The following is a 22,161-nucleotide window of genomic DNA, read 5'->3' on the forward strand; positions in this document are numbered from 1 at the left end:
ACATCAGAAAACCAAGAGTCTTTAAATCCAAAAGTATAAACAAATACTACTAATAATGAAAAAAATGTCCAAGAAAAATAACTATCAAAAATATCTTTAATAATAATACAAAAACATACATAGGACATAAAAAATACATACAATACAAAAAAAAAAAACACAATATATAATTGGATCGGTCAGATGAACAATGATGCAAACTGTGCAGGGTTACTCTCTCGTTTCAGCATTTATGCACATTTGTGCTTCCCAGCCTATATACATTATTGCTGGGAGTGATTGTATATATTTATATATTTTTTGAGTACCCTGTTTTCCCTCTTATTGTGAAATTGATTATCCTCCGCCAGTTTGCATCATTGTTCATCTGACCGATCCAATTATATATTGTGTTTTTTTTTTTTTTGTATTGTATTGTATGTATTTTTTATGTCCTATGTGTGTTTTTGTATTATTATTATTAAAGATATTTTTGATAGTTATTTTTCTTGGACATTTTTTTCATTATTATTAGTATTTGTTTATACTTTTGGATTTAAAGACTCTTGGTTTTCTGATGTTTCCTGTGTACACGAATAAGTGGAACACAGACAGACTACTTCAGTAGAGTTCTCTGTTTTCACCCGTGAAACGCCAAATTCTGTGCCGATAATGGGTTTTGGCTTCCCTTGGTGACATTGCACTGGTCAAAACTGCACTACAAGTGCGTTAATTCACGGAAGAACTTCATGCTGCTTTTGGATACAGTAAAGTGTGGTGTAAATGCAGCCGTCCAACTCTCCTGCCTCATCCATTATCCTCAGCCTGGTCCTTCTATCCTTCGTCTCCATCATGTCCTTGCTCTGCGGTCCTCTGCTGCAGTGACTAGTGGACCCTGTACACTATGGGCGCTCGGGTTACAGTGGCGGTGGAGCTGACGGTTTGCCATGTAACTATGAGCTGGGAGTGGCCATTGCTGCATCTGCTCAGCTTCACTTTCATTTCTGAGAGCCAGACAGAACACAGTTACTTCCCCCTCCATTTCCCTCCGGATCATCAATTTCACCCAACAAAGCAAAGTAAATATCCACCTCTGGGTGGGGCAGGGGGCAGAGACCGCAAAGGGGATTCCCTGCCCCCTGGGATCAAGATGTAATGGCTGCAGCTCTTCTCCTTGTGTGCTGGCTGATAAGTGACAGATGAGAAAGGTGCCTACACTCTGTAAAATAATCAGAAATGAGCATTTCTAGAATCTTTTGCGGCATCTAAAAAACCCCAAAACATTGCTCTGTGTAATCCGGACGTGTGCTGCCGAAATGTGTCAGCAGCCTGTGCGCACCGAGTGGTCTACTGATCATTCTGCCACTCTAAAGCTATTAAAGAAGCCCTCCTCCTCCCCCTCTCATCAATTTTTATCCTGTTAATATATTGCAATCATCATATTATACAGCACTGTGCACGTACAATTGCTCATTTACCCTTCTATCCAGATAATTCTTCTCTTTCCTTTGTTCTATGTAGAAACGGGAAGTCTCTTGTCCCTGCATTTATCATTCCCCTATTCAGTCCCTGACCTAGTTGCTCCCTCTGTTTTTAATCACGTGATGTCATAGACCTAATGGAAAAGAGAATAATCTGGGTAGAAGGGAAAATGAGCAATTGTAAGTACACAGTGCTATATAATATGACTGCAGTATAGTAAGAGGATAAACCTTTTGTTGGGAGGATGATGAGGAGCGCTTCTTTTAAGGCAATCTGTGAGTAGGACTGTCTCTCCTGAGCCGTCTATATGCAGGTCATAAGAAGATGAATAAAATGACACATTGATATCTGCGATCTGACGTCTTATTCCATATTGTTCTCATACAGAAGTGACCTCTTCCAGGCTCTGGGGAAGGATGATGCCTGGAAGATAACTCTGCCCCCTGTGGTTGTTACATGAAGGTACCAGTGAGACAAGTAACTAACACAACAGGAGAAACTACAATTGTCTTCCTGCAAAAAAATGTTTGCAGCTCTCTGAGCTCTGCTGTATTGTAATAACATTACAGCCCTATCTGCCTGTGAGCTGGAAGCTGCAGATGTGTGAGGTGTAATCACAGAGCGGCCATTATATATCACACTGGGAACCCTTAGGAGATTTGAAGCTGCAATCCTCCGATCGCCTGCGCTGTCCACCGCAGCGGTTCAGCTCCGCTATGTATAGCAGAAATCACAATGGCCACAAGCCGGTGTTCCCAGGAGTCGGGGTCTTCTGCAGACCCCCAACTGTGATGACAACCTATTGTAGCCCTGTGATCACCTGACAGGCGCTCCGATGTGCAGCTGGTATGATATGCTTCCAGCTGGCGCATGTTAAATCCTGCTGTCAATCTGAAAGCGGGATTTAACTGTTGCGCGCAAAGCACTACTTCACCCGCGGCTGTTAAAGGCACATGATGGCTGATTAAACCCACTGTCATGTGCGAGAAAAACAGACTCCGCATCGGGGCCCACGTGAAAGTAAGGGACGCTACATATGACGCATATATACGTCATGTGTCATGAAGCGCTTAAGCAGGTTGCCAAATGGCGGTTGTTTCATGCAACGTATAGGAATGCGTTTCAAAGGGGATTTCTGGTACCAGAAAATCCCATCCCCGGTGGTTGGTGTTACAAATAAAACAACCTGGTCTACCCATGCTGCTCTTCCAGAGGTGGGCTATCACAAGACCTGTCCGACGATTGCTCTCATGGAGAACACACGCTCCTGTGTATGCGAGAGATGGCTGCTTGCCGACAGCCATCTAATGTGTATGGCGTGCTTAGATCTCCGCCTGAGGATTGAAAGAAGTCGCAACTATTGTCGGCTGTTCTTAGTATAGATAACAATTCCTCAGGGTGAGAGGACGGTGCAATTACCGACCGCAACAAAACCTTCATCTGTGGCCGGCCTCATTCAGATGAGGAAAAAAAAACCTGGTGTGCTGCCTCCAGATTTCCTTCATTTTGGAGAGCATGTCCAGTTTTACCATCCATTTGGCACACGGATAACGCACGGATGGCATTTTGTGTGCTTGCTGTTTTTCACGAAAATCAACAGCACGTTACAGAAACCGCAAAATGGATGAAATATTACCAAATCTCATCCACCCACTGCCAAAAACCACTGCCCTCCCCCGGAGTTCGTGTGGTGGCAATGCCTGTCCACTCTCTGTACATCCCTCGTCCTATGTGACCTCTGCAGTGAGGATATTCTTTTTTAAGCGTCTCATTTTGTCGTAAAATCAGCCCCGATTTCCAGCAGATTTGACGCTGTGTGATATCTTTTGGTGAAATTGTAGGACAAATTTTTTTGCATCAATTTTCTCATTTGAACATTTCCCAAAAGGGTCTATTGCCAGGACATGGCTTTTGGGTCCCGTGTTCTTGGTAAAGTGGGGGATCTCCAGTTATGCTCCCACCTATAATACTTTAATACTGACTGGGAACATCGGTGAGAACAAAGATAGGGAAACCTGTCAGTTCTTACAGAAATGGCGCTGAGGTGTCATGATCTTCTGTTTCTCTCCCGCACAGATCTAAAGGCGATGATTTATCCACCGCAATTCTCAAGCAGAAGAGCCGACCAAATCGGCTGGTTGTAGATGAAGCGATCAATGAAGACAACAGCGTGGTCTCCCTGTCCCAGGTAGGTGAAGGTTCCCACGGTTAGTGAGGCACCGTATTATTGCCTTTATCAGATGTATAACTAGTTTAATGTTTCCTCAGGGTAAAATGGATGAACTTCAGCTCTTCCGAGGGGACACTGTGCTTCTAAAGGGAAAGAAGAGGCGAGAAGCTGTGTGCATTGTCCTGTCTGATGACACCTGCTCCGATGAGAAGATCCGTATGAACCGGGTCGTACGTAATAACCTGCGGGTGCGGCTTGGCGATGTTATCAGGTAAGTGAGATCAGCTTAGTGCGGTACCCTGGCGGTTCCTCCTCCCGCTCTGCCGAGACATCCATCATTTCTGCCTCCTGCCATGGGTGGTACATCTCATCACTGCTGGTACATTTTTGGATGTCTGCCTGCCTTCTGCTTTTTCTTTTCATTTTGGTAGAGGATCTTCCATCTTATTTCTTGGCTTCGTCTTTAACCCCTTAATCATATGACGTACTATCCCGTCCAGGTGACCTGGGACTTAATTCCCAGGGACGGGATAGTACGTCATATGCAATCGGCCGCGCTCACGGGGGGAGCGCGGCCGGGTGTCAGCTGCCTATCGCAGCTGACATCCGGCACTATGTGCCAGGAGCGGTCACGGACCGCTCCCGGCACATTAACCCCCGGCACACCGCGATCATCTTTGTGTGCCGGCGGTGCAGGGAAGCATCGCACAGGGAGGGGGCTCCCTGCGGGCTTCCCTGAGACGATCGGTACACGGTGACGTACTCACCGTGTACCGAGCGTCTTCTCCCTGCAGTCCCCGGATCCAAAATGGCCGCCGGGCTGCATCCGGGTCCTGCAGGGAGTACTTCCGGGTCAGGATCAGGCTGCAGCTGCAGCTCTAATCCTGCCCGGCTGTATGTCAGATCACCGATCTAACAGAGTGCTGTGCACACTGTCAGATCGGTGATCTGTGATGTCCCCCCCTGGGACAAAGTGAAAAAGTAAAAAAAAAAATTTCCACACTTGTGAAAAAAAAAAAAAAATTCCTAAATAAAGCAGAAAAAAAAAATAGTATTCCCATAAATACATTTCTTTACCTAAAAAAAAAAATAAAAATAAAAGTACACATATTTAGTATCGCCGCGTCCGTAACGACCCGACCTATAAAACTGGCCCACTAGTTAACCCCTTCAGTGAACACCGTAAGGAAAAAAAAAAAAAACGAGCCAAAAAACAACGCTTTATTATCATAACGCTGAACAAAAAGTGGAATAACACGCGATCAAAAAGACGGATATAAATAACCATGGTACCTCTGAAAGCGTCATCTTGTCCCGCAAAAAACGAGCCGCCATATAGCATCATAACCAAAAAAATAAAAAAGTTATAGTCCTCAGAATAAAGCGATGCCAAAATAATTATTTTTTCTATAAAATAGCTTTTATCGTATAAAAGCGCCAAAACATAAAAAAAATGATATAAATGAGGTATCGCTGTAATCGTACTGACCCAAAGAATAAAACTGCTTCATCAATTTTACCAAACGCGGAACGGTATAAACGCCTCCCCCAAAAGAAATTCATGAATAGCTGGTTTTTGGTCATTCTGCCTCACAAAAAATCGGAATAAAAAGCGATCAAAAACTGTCACGTGTCCGAAAATGTAACCGATAAAAACATCAACTCGTCCCGCAAAAAACAAGACCTCACATGACTCTGTGGACCAAAATATGGAAAAATTATAGGTCTCAAAATGTGGAGACGCAAAAACTTTTTTGCTTTAAAAAGCGTCTTTTAGTGTGTGACGGCTGCCAATCATAAAAATCCGATATAAAAAAACGCTATAAAAGTAAATCAAACCCCCCTTCATCACCCCCTTAGTTAGGCTAGGTTCACATTGCGTTAATGGGTTCACGCTAACGGACAGCGTTGCACGGCGAAAATGTCACAATTAACGCCGTGCAACGGGTCCGTTAGCACAACCATTGACAGCAATGTGATTTTCGGGTGTAGCGCATCGCTAGAGCGTGCCATTTTCGGCTCGCGCTAGCAAGGTGCCATTCTTTTGTGGCGCGCCTCAGACGCTGCTTGCAGCGTCCGCGGCGCGCCCGAGGTCCGATCCCCGATCTTCCAGAGCGGGGACGTTAACGCGACCACTAAACACGACACCTAAAAAGACATTGCGTTAGCGCAATCCGCTAGCGCTAAACGGATTTCCCTAACGCAATGTGAACCTAGCCTTAGGGAAAAATAATAAAATTAAAAAAAATGTATTTATTTCCATTTTCCCATTAGGGTTAGGGCTAGGGTTAGGGTTTGGATTACATTTACGGTTGGGATTAGAATTAGGGGTGTGTCACAGGGTTAGGTGTGTGGTTAGGGTTACAGTTGGGATTAGGGTTAGGGGTGCGTTTGGATTAGGGTTTCATTTATAATTGGGGGGTTTCCACTGTTTAGGCACATCAGGGGCTCTCCAAACGCGACATGGCGTCCGATCTCAATTCCAGCCAATTCTGCATTGAAAAAGTAAAACAGTGCTCCTTCACTTCCGAGCTCTCCCGTGCGCCCAAACAGGGGTTTACCCCAACATATGGGGTATCATCGTACTCGAGACAAATTGGACAACAACTTTTTGGGTCCAAGTTCTCTTGTTATCCTTGGGAAAATAAAAATTTGGGGGGCTAAAAATCATTTTTGTGGGAAAAAAAAGGATTTTTTATTTTCACGGCTCTGCGTTGTAAACTGTAGTGAAACACTTGGGGGTTCAAAGTTTTCACAACACATCTAGATAAATTCCGTGGGAGGTCTAGTTTCCAATATGAGGTCACTTGTGGGTGGTTTCTACTGTTTGGGTACATCAGGGGCTCTGCAAATGCAACGTGACGCCTGCAGACCAATCCATCTAAGTCTGCATTCCAAATGGCGCTCCTTCCCTTCCGAGCTCTGCCATGCGCCCAAACAGTGGTTCCCCCCCACATATGGGGTATCAGCGTACTCAGGACAAATTGAACAACAACTTTTGGGGTCCAATTTATTCTGTTACCCTTGTGAAAATACAAAACTGGGGGCTAAAAAATAATTTTTGCGAAAAAAAAAAAAAAAGTATTTTAACGGCTCTGCGTTATAAACTGTAGTGAAACACTTGGGGGTTCAAAGCTCTCAAAACACATCTAGATAAGTTCCTTAGGGGGTCTAGTTTCCAAAATGGTGTCACTTGTGGGGGGGTTTTAATGTTTAGGCACATCAGGGGCTCTCCAAACCAACATGGCGTCCCATCTTAATTCCAGTCAATTTTGCATTGAAAAGTCAAATGGCGCTCCTTCCCTTCCGAGCTCTGCTATGCACCCAAAAAGTGGTTTACCCCCACATATGGGGTATCGTCGCACTCAGGACAAATTGCACAACAACTTTTGTGGTCTAATTTCTTCTCTTACCCTTGGGAAAATAAAAAATTGGGGGCGAAAAGATCATTTTTGTGAAAAAATAAGATTTTTTATTTTTACGGCTCTGCATTATAAACTTCTGTGAAGCACGTGTTGGGTCAAAGTGCTCACCACACCTCTAGATAAGTTCCTTAGGGGGTCTACTTTCCAAAATGGTGTCACTTGTGGGGATTTCAATATTTAGGCACATCACGGGCTCTCCAAACGCAACATGGCATCATATCTCAATTCCAGTCAATTTTGCATTGAAAAGTAAAATGGCGCTCCTTCCCTTCCGAGCTCTGCCATACGCCCAAACAATGGTTTACACCCATATATGGGGTATCAGCGTACTCAGGACAAATTGGCCAACAATTTTTGAGGTCCAATTTCTTCTCTTACTCTTGGGAAAATAAAAAATTGGGGGCGAAAAGATCATTTTTGTGAAAAAATATGATTTTTTATTTTTACGGCTCTGCATTATAAACTTCTGTGAAGCAATTGGTGGGTCAAAGTGGTCACCACACATCTAGATAAGTTCCTTAGGGTGTCTACTTTCCAAAATGGTGTCACTTGTGGGGGGTTTCAATGTTTAGGCACATGAGGGGCTCTCCAAACGCAACATGGCGTCCCATCTCAATTCCTGTCAATTTTGCATTGAAAAGTCAAATGGCGCTCCTTTCCTTCCGAGCTCTGCCATGCGCCCAAACAGTGGTTTACCCCCACATATGGGGTATCGGCGTACTCAGTACAGATTGTACAACAATGTTTGGCATCCATTTTATCCTGTTACCCTTGGTAAAATAAAACAAATTGGAGCTGAAATAAATTTTGTGTGAAAAAAAGTTAAATATTCATTTTTATTTAAACATTCCAAAAATTCCTGTGAAACCCCTGAAGGGTTAATAAACTTCTTGAATGTGGTTTTGAGCACCTTGAGGGGTGCAGTTTTTAGAATGGTGTCACACTTGGGTATTTCTTTATCGCCTCTCATTGGGGGACACAGGAACCATGGGTGTATGCTGCTGCCACTAGGAGGCTGACACTATGCAAACAAAAAAGTTAGCTCCTCCTCTGCAGTGTACACCCCACCGACTGGCATTATACTCTTCAGTTTAGCTTAGTGTCAGTAGGAGGTGGACACGGGTCTTTCATTAGACCCTTATCTACCTCAAAGTGCGTCGTTTTCTTTACAGGTTTCCTTGCAGGGATACAGGGTGAGCAGTCACACCTGTAGTCCCACAATACGGACTATGAGTACGGTGTGTACTGCCACCCCGTATCCTCATAGATCCCTCTCCAGGACCAAGATCCTAGCACACAAGCGTGCTCAGAAGTCCGGTCCTGGTTCCGTCCCCCACCCACTCGCCCACCAGAGCCTGTCGGTCGGCGGAGACGAGGACGTCCATTAGCCCCTGGACGTCTCACCCCCTTTTAAGGTTAGTACCGGCGTGGGATGTTTTTAGGTGAGTATTCTTCCCCTTCCCATCCCAGATCTTTGATAGGGGGGTTCTTGTTTGGGGCTCCCTGTCGACCGCTTTCCCGGCCATCGTCTGTATCTTCCATGATGGCGCGGCCGGTATTCCTTCTTGTGCCCCTTTGACACTTTCTCGGAGCTACAGACCGGCGCTGCAGTTTTTCTTCTCTGGGCACATCCTCAGCGGGGCAGCCCTGCAGGCGGTCGCGCCGCTTCTCGCTGCGGCGCATTGTGCTGGCGCCGCAGGAGGTTGTTATCTGCGGCCCCTTCTGCGACGCAGCCCTGCAGGCGGTCGCGCCGCTTCTCGCTGGGGCGCATTGTTCTGGCGCCGCAGGAGTTTATCTGCGGCCCCTTCTGCGACGCAGCCCTGCAGGCGGTCGCGCCGCTTTCCCCTGCGGCGCATCGCCCTGGCGCCGCAGGAGGGTGTTTTTCTGCGGCGTCCTTCAGCGGCGCAGCCTAGCAGGCCGCGGCTCCTGCGGCTCAGCCTTCCTCTCACCGCATTGTTCCGGCGCGCTATTTCGGCGCCGCGGCTTCTTTTCTCGGCCACCGGTGCCTAATTTAGGCCCTGGCTTCTGCCGGGGCCTACTTCCGGTTTTTCGGCCTCTCCATTTCCGCTCCTGCAGGCGGGCTTTTTCCCGCCCGACATTCTGCGCCCTGCCCACCGGCGCCTCTGCGTCTGGCTCCACCCCCCTTCCTCGTGGGTCTTTCGGCCGGTCTGCACCGCATTCTCAATCCTGGCCAGAGCAGCAGCAGCAGCAGCAGCCTCGCAGTGCCTCACACAGCGCGCCACGCTCCTTCACTCGTCTTCTGTGGCTCAGCATCGCAGAATCAGCTCCTCAGGGAAGTTCTCCGCGAGGACAAGTGGGACATCTTCCAGGACCGGGTCCGTGAGTAGCTGCACTGCAGACTGACACCCTTCTCTGCCCCTCTGTCCCCTAACCCACTGGCATCTTCAGGGATCTCTCAAAATGTCTTCTAAAGGGGGCCGCTCTCGCCCCCCTACTTCTTCATCTTCTGCCTTAGTCACGTACTTTGCATGTTCGTCCTGTAACAGCAAACTTCCCTCAGGTCAGTCCTCCCCGCTGTGTCAGTCCTGCAGCAACCCGATTGTTCCCACTGCCCAGGAGCCCCCGGCTGTTCCGCCCGAGAGTGATCCCCCCATCCCAGGCTGGGCCGCCTCTCTGTCCCAATCGGTGGCCGATTTAACACGGGTATCTCAAACCTTGGTGTCTGCGCTGGATCGGTTACCCCTGCAGACCCCTGCCGTGGCCAGCGGGTCGCAGGAACTGCCACTCGAGACCTCCTTGCCAAGCTACAAAAGGTCCAGACAGGAACGTCGGTCTGAGTCCTCTTCGCGTTCCATCTCGCCGCCCGGCCCTCCCCCGCTGTTGGTGTCGCACCGATCCTCCTCCCCTGAGTCAGGCGAGGCTTTATCTGATGCGCCCTCAGAGGAGATTTCGGAGCTGGATCCTAGCCAAATCGCCACCATGAGTGAGTCGGTCCAGAACCTCATTCGGGCTATAAACCAAACCTGTGGCATTAAGGATCCCTCTACGGAACCCGCAGATCAGGCGGTTTCGTTTAGACGGGCCAAACCACCTTCAAAATTTTTCGCTCCTCATCCTGAATTCGAGGAAATCTTGGCCAGAGAGAGAGAGAGAATCCGACCAGACGTTTTCAGAGGGGAAAACGCCTGGGGGTGTTATATCCTTTTTCACCAGAACTTACCGCCAATTGGACGGTCTCCCCCTCGGTGGATCCCCCTGTTTCCAGGCTGTCCACCAACACGGTGCTTCCACTGTCCGGCGGAGCATCTCTGAAGGATTCTAACGACAGAGTTATAGAATCCTTCGCGAAATCGGCCTTTGAAGCGGCTTCAGCAGCGCTATGTCCAGCTTTTGCTTCCACTTGGGCTTCAAAATCCATCTCAAAATGGGCCAAGGATCTACGGCGAGGTATCCTGGACGGGGCTCCTCCCGCGCAATTAGCGGAACTTGCCAACCAGATTTCCCACGCTGGTGAATACCTGGTTTCCGCCTCCCTGGATGTCGCGTCTTGTGCGGCTCAGGCTTCCAACAATGCCGTTGCCATCCGCCGGACCGTTTGGCTCAAGGCCTGGCAGGCGGACTTGTCCTCCAAAAAGTCCCTCACTAGTCTGCCCTTCCAGGGCTCTCGTCTCTTTGGTTCCCAGCTGGACCAGATCATTAAGGACGCCACTGGGGGCACAAGTTCCCTTCTCCCCCAGGCTAAACCTCGTCGCCCTCCTCCTAGACGGCAGTTTCGCTCGTTTCGGCCTTTTCGTCGCTTCGCTGCATCAAACTCTTTCCCAGCAGCAACAGAGGCCACAGGCACGTCAAGAGAAGAAGGCGGTGTCCTTCAGGCCCACTCCGTCCTGGCGTTCTTCGCTATTCCCAGGGTAGATCGTCCAGGCCCAGGACTGGAAGATCCACTTCCGCATGACTCTCGGCAAGACTCCAGCCCAACTCCCAGGTTGGGGGGCCGTCTTCTCCGTTTCAGGGACGTCTGGATTTCCGCAGTAGAGGATGCATGGGTCAGGGAAGTTGTATCCTCGGGATACAAAATAGAGTTCGCCTCCCGACCCAGAGATCGTTTCTTCCAATCTTGTCCTCCAAAAGATCCCGCTCTGGTTCCGGGCTTCTTCGCAGCCATCGCTTCTCTGCTCAGATCCGGGGTAATCGTTCCCGTCCCAGAAAAGGAACGGTACACGGGTTTCTACTCGAACCTCTTTGTGGTACCGAAAAAAGACGGCAAGGTTCGTCCCATTCTGGACCTCAAATTGCTGAACAGGAGGGTTCGCCTGAGACACTTCAGGATGGAATCCCTTCGTTCAGTAATTGCTTCCATGGAGGCTCAGGAATTTCTATGCTCTATAGATATCCAGGACGCCTACCTACATGTTCCAATATTTCCCGGACATCACCGTTTCCTGCGCTTCGCAGTGCAACAAGATCATTTTCAGTTCGTCGCCCTGCCGTTCGGTCTCGCAACCGCGCCAAGGGTGTTCACGAAAATCATGGCGACGCTGATGGCCATTTTGAGAGTCAGAGGCTTGGTCCTGTTTCCATACCTCGACGACATCCTCATCAAGGCTCCGTCCTTTGCTCAGGCCCACGAGAGCTTGTCCATTGTTTTCGACACCTTATCCCGTTTCGGATGGCTGGTCAACCGGAAGAAGTCCTGCCTTATTCCTTCTCAGCGCATCATCTTTCTGGGCATGCTCTTCGACACTCGTCAGTCCAGAGTCTTCCTTCCCAAGGACAAGAGATCCACCCTTTGTCGGGACATACTCTTGCTCCAGGGTCCTCGGCCTCCCTCCCTCAGATCGGCCATGAAGGTTCTGGGGAGGATGGTAGCTACCTTGGAAGCGATTCCCTTCGCCCAATTCCATTCTCGACCCCTTCAGCAAGCCATTCTGTCTCAGTGGGACAGGTCGGTCTTCTCCCTGGATCGGCCGATCAGACTCTCCTTTCGGGTCAAGCGGTCTCTCAACTGGTGGCTGACGTCTCCTCTCATCTCCCAGGGCAGGTCCTTCCTTCCGGTTCACTGGCAGGTGGTGACAACGGATGCCAGCCTGGTCGGCTGGGGTGCGGTTTTTCGCCACCTGACGGTTCAGGGCCGTTGGTCGCCGCAGGAGTCTGCTCTGCCGATCAACGTCCTCGACATTCGGGCCATCTTTCTGTCCCTCCGCCATTGGGAAAGGATCCTCAGGGGCCTTCCAGTCCGGATCCAGACGGACAACGCCACGGCTGTGGCATATGTCAACCATCAGGGGGGGACTCGGAGCTCCTTGGCCCTTGCCGAGGTATCCAAGATCCTCCTTTGGGCAGAGGCAACGGTTCCGGTGATATCCGTGGTGCATATCCCCGGCGTGGAAAACTGGGCCGCCGACTTCCTCAGCCGCGAGGGTCTCGCGGCAGGGGAATGGTCCCTGCATCCGGAGGTCTTCCATCAGATTTGTCTTCGATGGGGAACTCCGGATGTGGATCTCACGGCGTCTCGAATCAACAGGAAGGTTCCGCAATTCGTCTCCAGGTCACGCGATCCTCTCGCAGTGGGCGTCGATGCTCTGGCCATTCCTTGGTCACAGTTCAAGCTGCCCTGCCTGTTCCCACCCCTTCCATTACTGCCCAAACTGTTGAAGAAGATCAAAGCGGAAGGGGTGCCGGTCATCCTGATCGCCCCGGATTGGCCCAGGAGAGCTTGGTTTGCGGTGCTCGTCAACTTTCTCGCGGACGCTCCCTGGCGCCTTCCAGACAGGCCCGATCTGCTGTCCCAGGGTCCGATCTGCCACCCGAATTCTCGGTCGCTCAGTTTAACGGCGTGGCTGATGAGACCGCGGTTCTGAGAGCGTCCGGCCTTTCGGACCGGGTGATTCACACCATGATTCAGGCTCGGAAGCCTTCGTCTTCCAGGATCTACTACCGCACCTGGAAGGCCTACTTCCGTTGGTGCGAGTCCAACCGCGTTCCGCCTATGGTTTTTTCCCTGCCTTCTCTTTTGGCCTTCCTTCAGGCAGGGCTGGATTCGGGCCTGGCTCTTAGTTCCCTGAAGGGCCAGGTCTCTGCGCTTTCCATCCTCTTTCAGAAGTCCTTGGCCTCTCGGCCACAGGTTAAGACCTTCTTTCAGGGGGTAGCCCACGCCGTCCTGCCATACAGGGCCCCTGTGGAGGCATGGGACCTAAACCTAGTACTGGACGTTTTGAAGGTTTCTCCCTTTGAGCCTCTTAGGGAGATTCCTCTATCAGTTTTATCTTGGAAGGTGGCCTTTCTGGTGGCCATCACGTCCATTCGCCGCGTTTCCGTGCTGGCGGCACTGTCTTGCCGCCCCCCGTTTTTGGTCATTCACCAGGACAAGGTGGTTTTCCGACCCCCACCTTCTTTTCTTCCTAAGGTGGTTTCCACCTCAACGAGGACATCGTTCTACCTTCCTTTTGTCCAGCTCCGACTCATCCTCTGGAGCGATCGTTGAACAAGCTAGACCTCGTCAGGGCAGTGAGGATTTATCTGGATAGAACATCCTCTTTCCGGAAGACGGATTCTTTTTTCGTCATTCCTGATGGCACGCGCAGAGGCCAGCCGGCTTCTAAAGCGACAATTCCTCGATGGATCAGAATGGCAATTTTGGAGGCCTACCGGGTCAAGAACAGAGTGCCCCCTCCTGGGATTAAGGCTCACTCTACCCGGGCAGTCGGCGCCTCCTGGGCGGTGCACCACAGGGCTTCCGCCCTACAGCTTTGCAAAGCGGCAACTTGGTCTTCCATCCACACGTTCGCCAAATTTTACAAGGTCCATACCTATGCATCGGCGGACGCCAGCCTAGGCAGAAGGATCCTGCAGGCGGCAGTGGTGAGTCCTCTGACCTGATGGAAGTTTGTTTTTTTCCCGCCCTTGGGACTGCTTTGGGACGTCCCATGGTTCCTGTGTCCCCCAATGAGAGGCGATAAAGAAAACAGGATTTTTGGTTGCTTACCGTAAAATATTTCTTGAAGCCTCCATTGGGGGACACAGCTCCCTCCCAATGTTTTCTGTTGTTATCTGTTCTATGACTGTTCTCACGTTACAGTTCTCAAGTTTGTGGTTATGGTTTTTCAACCTTGTTTCATTATCTCCTACTGCTTTCTCACTAACTGAAGAGTATAATGCCAGTCGGTGGGGTGTACACTGCAGAGGAGGAGCTAACTTTTTTTATTTGCATAGTGTCAGCCTCCTAGTGGCAGCAGCATACACCCATGGTTCCTGTGTCCCCCAATGGAGGCTTCAAGAAACAGATTTTACGGTAAGCAACCAAAAATCCTGTTTTTCTATCATATAGACCCCTCAAAATGACATCAAATGAGATGTGGTCCCTAAAAAAAAATGGTGTTGTAAAAATGAGAAATTGCTGGTCAACTTTTAACCCTTATAACTCCCTAACAAAAAAAAATTTTGGTTCCAAAATTGTGTTGATGTAAAGTAGACATGTGGGAAATGTTACTTATTAAGTATTTTGCGTGACAAATGTCTGTGATTTAAGGGCATAAAAATTTAAAGTTAGGAAATTGCGAAATTTTCTAAATTTTCGCCAAATTTCCGTTTTTTTCACAAATAAACGCAAGTTATATCGAATAAATGTTACCACTAAAATGAAGTACAATATGTCACGAGAAAACAATGTCAGAATCGCCAAGATCCGTTGAAGCGTTCCAGAGTTATAACCTCATAAAGGGACAGTGGTCAGAATTGTAAAAATTGGCCCGGTCATTAACGTGCAAACCACCCTCGGGGCTTAAGGGGTTAATAGGCAGCCAGGAATATGTAATAGACTGTCAGGCCAATACAGTGTTGAGGAGAACAAGGCCAGTATAATATATAGGGGCTTTCTGGTGAAAATGTGCACGTAATGTGGCAATAATAGGTCCACTGTGTAAACCCCTGGGACATTTTGCGTAGCCTGGGTACACTGTGAATAAGTGGGTTTCCTACCTGTAATCCTGCTTGTGATGTTACTCTCCAATTTCTAATGCAGGATGAAACGTTTAGTTTTTCGCAATCCAAAGTAGCTCACAAGTGTCGTTGGTCATAACACACAGACTTCTTATCATTTTCTTCTTCCATGCAATCTGTGTGTCTGAAGAAGTCGTTCTGGTGAAGGAGCGCAGCGGGTAGTGTCCACGGTCGCCATGTGTGGTGTCAGTGTTCCTTCACCAGAATTTCTCTTCCAGCTTTCTTCAATGCAATCCTTCTGTCCATTATCCGCCGCGTGTCAATAGGTTGCTGCGGAGTTTCACTGCGAACTTCACTCTTTCATTAGGTGAAAATCTGTGGCTTTTTATAAGGCAATGCAGGTTTGTGGTGAAGTCCACCTGTGTGGATGTTAACCCCTTCACGACCTTGGGATTTTTGTGTTTTCGTTTTTTACTCCCCTTCTTCCTAGAGCCATAACTTTTTTTACTTTTCCGTAAATATGAGGGCTTGGTTTTTGCTGCACAAGTTGAACTTTTCAACAATGTCATTAATTTTACCATATAATGTACTGGAAAACTTGGAAAAAATTCCAAGTGCAGTGAAATTGCAAAAAAAAAAGTGCAATTCCACAATTGTGTTTTGGGTTGTTTTTTTTGTAACTATGTTCACTAAATGCTAAAACTGACCTTCCAGCATGATTCTCCAGGTCAGTACTAGTTCGCAGATACTTTGGGGAAAAAATTCCAAAGTTTGTAAATCAAATAAATAAAAAAAAGGAGCTATTTTCAGAGTCCCTTAGCGTCTCTATTTTCCGGGATCTATGGCTAAGTGAGGGCTTATTTTTTTGCGCGCTTAGCTTTTTCTTTTTTTTTTAATTGATACCCTTTTGGGGTAGATACGATGTTTTGACCACCCGTTATTGCTTTTTGTTGCAGCAACCAAAAACGTACTTTTGGCATTTTGATTTTTTTTTCTCGTTACACCATTTACCGATACGATTAATTAATTTAGTTATTTTCATCAGACATTTCTGAACGCAGCGATAACAAATATGTATATTTTTTGTTTTGTTTTATTGTGAATGGGGTCAAAGGGGGGTGATTTAAACTTTTATTTTTTTCTTATTTTTAAAACTTTTTTTTTTTACGTTTTGCATGCTGCAATTGTCCAATATACATACAGGCAATGATCAGATCGTCTGTATGTTGCAGAAATGCTCACTTGCTACAAGCGCCGTCCACCGGGCGGTGCTTTAGCAATCTGGCTATGACAACCATAGAGGTCTGCTGGAGGCCTCTTTGTCATGCCAAACCATCGGTGACCTGCAATCACATGACGGGGTCACCGATGGGCAGGATTTCTGGCACGCTTGCTGGAAGCACGAGTTAAATACCTCTGTTAGAGATTGACAGCGGCATTTAACTAGTTAACAGCCGCAGGTGAATAGCGATTCCACCCATGGCTGTTGCAGAGATTGACAGTGGCATTTATCATGCTAATCGCAATCCTCCCGTGGTTGTTAGGGGCACACGACAGCTGTTCAGATCAGCTATCACGTGCCGGAAAAGATGCTGGCTCAGCGCCGAGGCTTGCATCAAAGGGAGGTAACCAATGACGTACCTACACGTCGTGAAGGGGTTACAGGGTAACTGTTATTTGGAAAAATTTCATACACATTACATGTGCTGCATAGTGCTGCTGATCGGTCCTGAGTCCCCCATCGATCTTTCTCAACCCTTCTCTGAAGTTGGCAGCTTGTGCAGTAACGCAGGGGTGGACGGGCGTGATATAAACTCTCTGGGTCTGACACCGCTCTGTGAGTATAGTGCACAGATCTATAGACTTACTATTGAGCCGTACACCACTCCGTGTGATACTGCAGGGGCCCCACACATTACTGTTTTGAGCAATCATTGGGGGTCACTAAAATTAGCAGCGCTTTGCAGCCTATTCGAATATACAAAGTTTTTCCAAATGATAATTACAAGTGATGAGCGAACGTGCTCTAAGTGTTGTCTGATCATCTTGGATAATATATTCAGGTCCCTGCGGCTGCATGATTTATGGCTGTTAGCCTCAACACGGGGGCATTGCCTAACAAACAGGTAGTTGCTCACTAGTGATTACCTTTGCTGCATTTATCATTCTGCTGTCCATCATTGAAGTCCATCACCAGGTTTTTGTAGTCCAGTTCCCTCTGGCAGCTTCACTGAGCTCCTGTCGTTTTAGCAGATTACTGTACAAACTGCATTTCTCAAAATGCAGATCACCAGAGTAGTGGATCAGAGCCAGAATATTACGTCTTACTACATTGGTTACTCTTCTTCTGTGCAGCATTCAGCCGTGTCCAGATGTGAAGTATGGGAAACGGATCCACGTCTTACCTATAGATGACACCGTGGAGGGCATCACTGGCAATCTGTTCGAGGTCTACCTGAAGCCCTACTTCCTGGAAGCTTACAGACCCATCAGAAAAGGTAGAGGCCTCCTGTACAAGCTGGTGTCCACACAACATCCCAGCCATTCCTTAAGTGTATAGGTCTATCCTCCCAAACCTTCAGGCTTAGTAATAGATATACCAGATTTTGAGTTCATATCAAATGAGGGGGGAAAAAAAGCAAAGCATCCAGTAATTTTGACCTTCCCGCTGGAGCCCGCTCCAATAAAATATTCCTAAAAAAAAAAGAAGCAAAAAGCGAACTAATAAAGGTAAAAATATACTTTATTGAAAACATTAATGGCAAAATACAAAAGATAAGGAGAAAACTCCGTGTCACATGACCAGGAACACGTGGGGTATCAAAATAGTATATGGAGGGTTGAATATTCAACAAATATACAAAACGGGAGATACATATGAATGCACAATATCACAAGGAGATGTCCTACACAGAATAAAGGTACTGTATAAGTCACATGGCCCACCAGGCAGACTCCAGACGTAATATTAGATGTTAACAGACCCATCAGCTTATAAATACGTTGTGCATCATGTTACCTGGAAATGAGGTGCAGCAAACCCCAACGCGCATTGGCTTCTTCTGTCCTTTTGAGGACGTCTATTGTGGATTTTGACATGTGTTTAGGATCTTTATTCATGTGTAGAAGCCATCCTGTTTTCAACTCCATATTTTTTTTTACAGTTGTTATGTTTGCATCAAGAATTTGTTGAAATTTCATTGAATCCATTCTTCCCTATACCCGTGAAATTTTCCCATACCATTGCTGCAACACAACGCCAAAACATGATTGATCCACCCCCTTCTTAATAGTTGGCGAGATGTTCTTTTCCTGAAGTTCTGGGTGTTTTTTCCCACACACACCTTTCATCATTGTGGCCAGTTCTATTTTAACCTTGTCGGTCCACAGGACTTGTTACCAAAAATACATCAGTCTAGTTTAGATGTTCTTTTGCATACTTCCGACACTGAATTTTATGGTGAGGACATAGTAGAGATTTTCTTCTGATGACTCTTCCATGAAGACCATATTTGTGTAGGTGTCTCTAAACAGTAGAACAATGAGTACAAATCCAGAGTCTGCTAAAACTTTCTGAAAGTCTTTTGAAGTGAAGTAAGGCCTCTTATTTGCCTCTCTAGCAATCCTACCAGCAGCTCTCAATACAATTTTGCTTAATCTTCCATACATTATCTTGACCTCCTTTTCCTGTTAACTGCCATTTCTTAATTACATTTCAAACTAAGGAAAGGGCAACTTGAAAATGCTTTCCTATCTTCTTGTAGCCCTCCTGCTTTGTGGGCCTCCACCATTTTCATTTTCGGAGTATTAGGCAACTGCTTAGAAGAACCCATAGCTGCTGTTTATCGGCACAAGGTTAGAGGAGGGTTGTTTTTGTTGTTTTTTTTTGTGCCTAAAATACAAAGGAAGTGTCATCCTTAACTTTAGGCCTTTTAGAGATTATTTCATCTTCAACTTGCTCAACTGTTCACAATAACAGTAATTTTGACCGGGGGTGCCCAAACTTTTACAGCCACTGTAGCTTTTACATCGTGGGCTCTGCTATAATGTATAATGGGGTTTTCCGTTGCTACAGCCTTGATGCCCTATCCTTGGGGGACACAGTGTGCGGCCCCACCAATCTGCTGTTAATTGGAGGTACTGTATAAGCAGCCGATGCAGCTCCGCTCCGTACACAGCATAATGTACTTGTTCTCAGGTACGGCAGTCCGACTCTTATTGATGAGGCTGGTACCAGAGAACGACCAGTGCTCGGTGTACGGCGCTGTGGTGTACCGGCTACATACACTTTAATTTCCAGTCCCTACCCCCCCCCCCAGCGATGTGATACAAGCTGTCGTAAGGATCGGCCATCAGTATCAGCTGTAAGATAATGTAATAATGTTATCTGAATTCTCTTGTATTGCGCCTCTTCACGTTGGGAGCCGGTCAGAGGGAAGGCGCACACTGAGTATTGGCGTTCTATGTTTGTCCTCTCAGATTTGCCTGTCTGACTTTTCTGTTGTCGGCCCACAGGTGACATTTTCTTGGTGCGTGGAGGCATGCGTGCCGTGGAGTTCAAGGTGGTGGAGACAGATCCCAGCCCATATTGCATTGTGGCCCCAGATACTGTGATCCACTGTGAAGGAGAGCCTATTAAACGGGAGGTAGGACCAGACATCCGTCACTACTGGGGATATTTGTCATGTTTGACGGACTGGCAACGCATCGTGTATTTCATAATTCATACTATCTTTTACCAGGACGAGGAGGAGTCTCTGAATGAAGTGGGCTACGATGACATCGGGGGCTGCAGGAAGCAGTTGGCTCAGATCAAGGAGATGGTGGAGCTTCCGCTCAGACACCCGGCACTTTTCAAGGCTATTGGTGTGAAGGTAATTTTTGTGCCTCTTAATTTTATTTTGTGTTTTATGGTGTGGATGGCTTGTGACATCTGTCTTGTATTGCAGCCGCCTCGTGGTATCTTGCTGTACGGACCCCCAGGAACTGGAAAAACCCTCATTGCTCGAGCTGTTGCTAATGAAACCGGTGCATTCTTCTTCCTCATTAATGGTGAGAGCTTCTGTTCCTTTATTATTGGAGAAGTTTTATTTTAGACGTGGGCCGTTTTACCTGCATATGAAAAGCTTAAATGCCATTAATATAGGGTCTAACTATGACCTTAGGTCCATTACTCTGCATGTCTCTGGCACTGATAGTGCTGTATGGGGCTACCTGTGTCTGTAGGTTCGTTGCTCTGCATGTCTCTGGCACTGATAGTGCTGTAAGGGGCCAGCAATGACAGTAGGTCCATTGCTCTGCGTATCTCTGGCAGAGATAGTGCTATATTGGGCTACCTGTGTCTGTAGGTCCGTTGTTCTGCGTGTCTCTGGCACAGATAGTGCTGTATTGGGCTACCTGTGTCTGTAGGTCCGTTGTTCTGCGTGTCTCTGGCACAGATAGTGCTGTATTGGGCTACCTGTGTCTGTAGGTCCGTTGTTCTGCGTGTCTCTGGAACTGATAGTGCTGTAAGGGGCCAGCAATGACAGTAGGTCTGTTGTTCTGCATGTCTCTGGCACAGATAGTGCTGTATGGGGCTACCTGTGACCATAGGTCCGTTGCTCTGCATGTCTCTAGCACAGATAGTGCTATATGGGGCTACCTGTGACTAGGTCCGTTGCTGCATGTCTCTGGAACTGATACTATAAAGGCACAGATGATTGGCCTCGGGGAGACCAAAACATCCAACACCGCGGAGACACCATCACGTGTTTCTCAACGCAGTGATTCCAGAACACTGCCTGCATCCCTTATGGGAAATATGCAGATGCATGTAAAGAAGCTGCGGAGACACCATCACGTGTTTCTCGACGCAAGCAGTGACTAGCCAGGCCTTTCCCCGGGAAAGAACAACCACGGGAAGGGCAGCATCCTATGAAGGAAAGCCACCTATGCCAAGCATGGTATCCATCCACAGACAGCTGTTTCGGGGTTTTTGCCCCTCATCAGTGTGGAGTAGGAATCTGGCTATTAGGAGCAGTGCCTAGTAAAAAGGCTATAAAGGCACAGATGATTGGCCTCGGGGAGACCAAAACATCCAACACCGCGGAGACAGCATCACGTGTTTCTCAATGCAGTGATTCCAGAACACTGCCCCCATCCCTTATGGGAAATATGCAGATGCATGTAAAGAAGCTGCGGAGACACCATCACGTGTTTCTCGAGCGCCCCCCGAGGAAGCAACGTGTGCGAAACGCGCGTCGGGGCCTGCCTTTTCTTCGCACGAGCAGCAGGTTGGTTCACTGCCTTTACTTTTACTTCTGATTTTCATCATTATTCTCTGCTACCCTGTAGGAACAAGCTCTGGCCTTACTTACTATACACTTATATGGGATTTCCCGAAAAATATTGGCAGATATACGGTGGTGTATAAGGTATACAGGGTTCCTTATGGTATTTGTAGTGCAGTATACTTTGCATAGGTACGCTTAGGCTTTGAACCTCCTTATGAATATATAACGCATTGGAGCCGTACATTGGTGGTGTGGCTATTTCTATGCTTTATTAACTATTGATATTATCATCTGATTGTATATAGTGTTATCAGGTTACCAACTTGGATTTCCTACTCAGCATTTATCAACATATTTATTTATATATATAGGTATATGTTGTACGGCTCACCTGCTTAGTCTTCTTGTGCGTGGCACTAGTGTTGCCTTTCTTCTATCTTTTGCATCGTTTTTATCGTTGTTTGCATTAATGTATTTATATACTTTTTTAGAATTTTGTCTTCAATAAAATTGCTTATTTTTAGCTCCTGTGTCCATCCTTTTTGGTTTTCAGTGCCTAGTAAAAAGGCTATAAAGGCACAGATGATTGGCCTCGGAGAGACCAAAACATCCAACACCGCGGAGACACCATCACGTGTTTCTCAACGCAGTGATTCCAGAACACTGCCCCCATCCCTTATGGGAAATATGCAGATGCATGTAAAGAAGCTGCGGAGACACCATCACGTGTTTCTCGACGCAAGCAGTGAATAGCCAGGCCTTTCCCTGGGAAACATCTCTGGCACAGATAGTGCTATATGGGGCTAGCTGTGACCGTAGGTCCGTTACTCTACATGTCTCTGGCACAGATAGTGCTGTATGGGGCTACCTGTGTCTGTAGGTTCGTTGCTCTGCATGTCTCTGGCACTGATAGTGCTGTATGGGGCCAGCTATGACC

The 22,161-nt window shown here is 47.5% G+C and overlaps 1 protein-coding gene across 1 annotated transcript in view; it reads left to right on the forward strand.

The window, feature by feature from the left end:
• VCP (valosin containing protein) overlaps positions 1–22,161 on the forward strand; it is a 30,192-nt gene that overhangs the window by 3,101 nt on the left and 4,930 nt on the right. The window contains exons 2-7 of the mRNA XM_069748078.1: positions 3,538–3,649; positions 3,730–3,902; positions 17,308–17,450; positions 19,468–19,598; positions 19,695–19,826; positions 19,902–20,004. Of these exons, the coding sequence (XP_069604179.1) occupies positions 3,538–3,649; positions 3,730–3,902; positions 17,308–17,450; positions 19,468–19,598; positions 19,695–19,826; positions 19,902–20,004 (794 nt within the window). The remainder of the gene's footprint in view (positions 1–3,537; positions 3,650–3,729; positions 3,903–17,307; positions 17,451–19,467; positions 19,599–19,694; positions 19,827–19,901; positions 20,005–22,161) is intronic.

Source organism: Ranitomeya imitator, chromosome 1 (assembly GCF_032444005.1).
Source record: "Ranitomeya imitator isolate aRanImi1 chromosome 1, aRanImi1.pri, whole genome shotgun sequence".
NCBI lineage: Eukaryota > Metazoa > Chordata > Amphibia > Anura > Dendrobatidae > Ranitomeya > Ranitomeya imitator.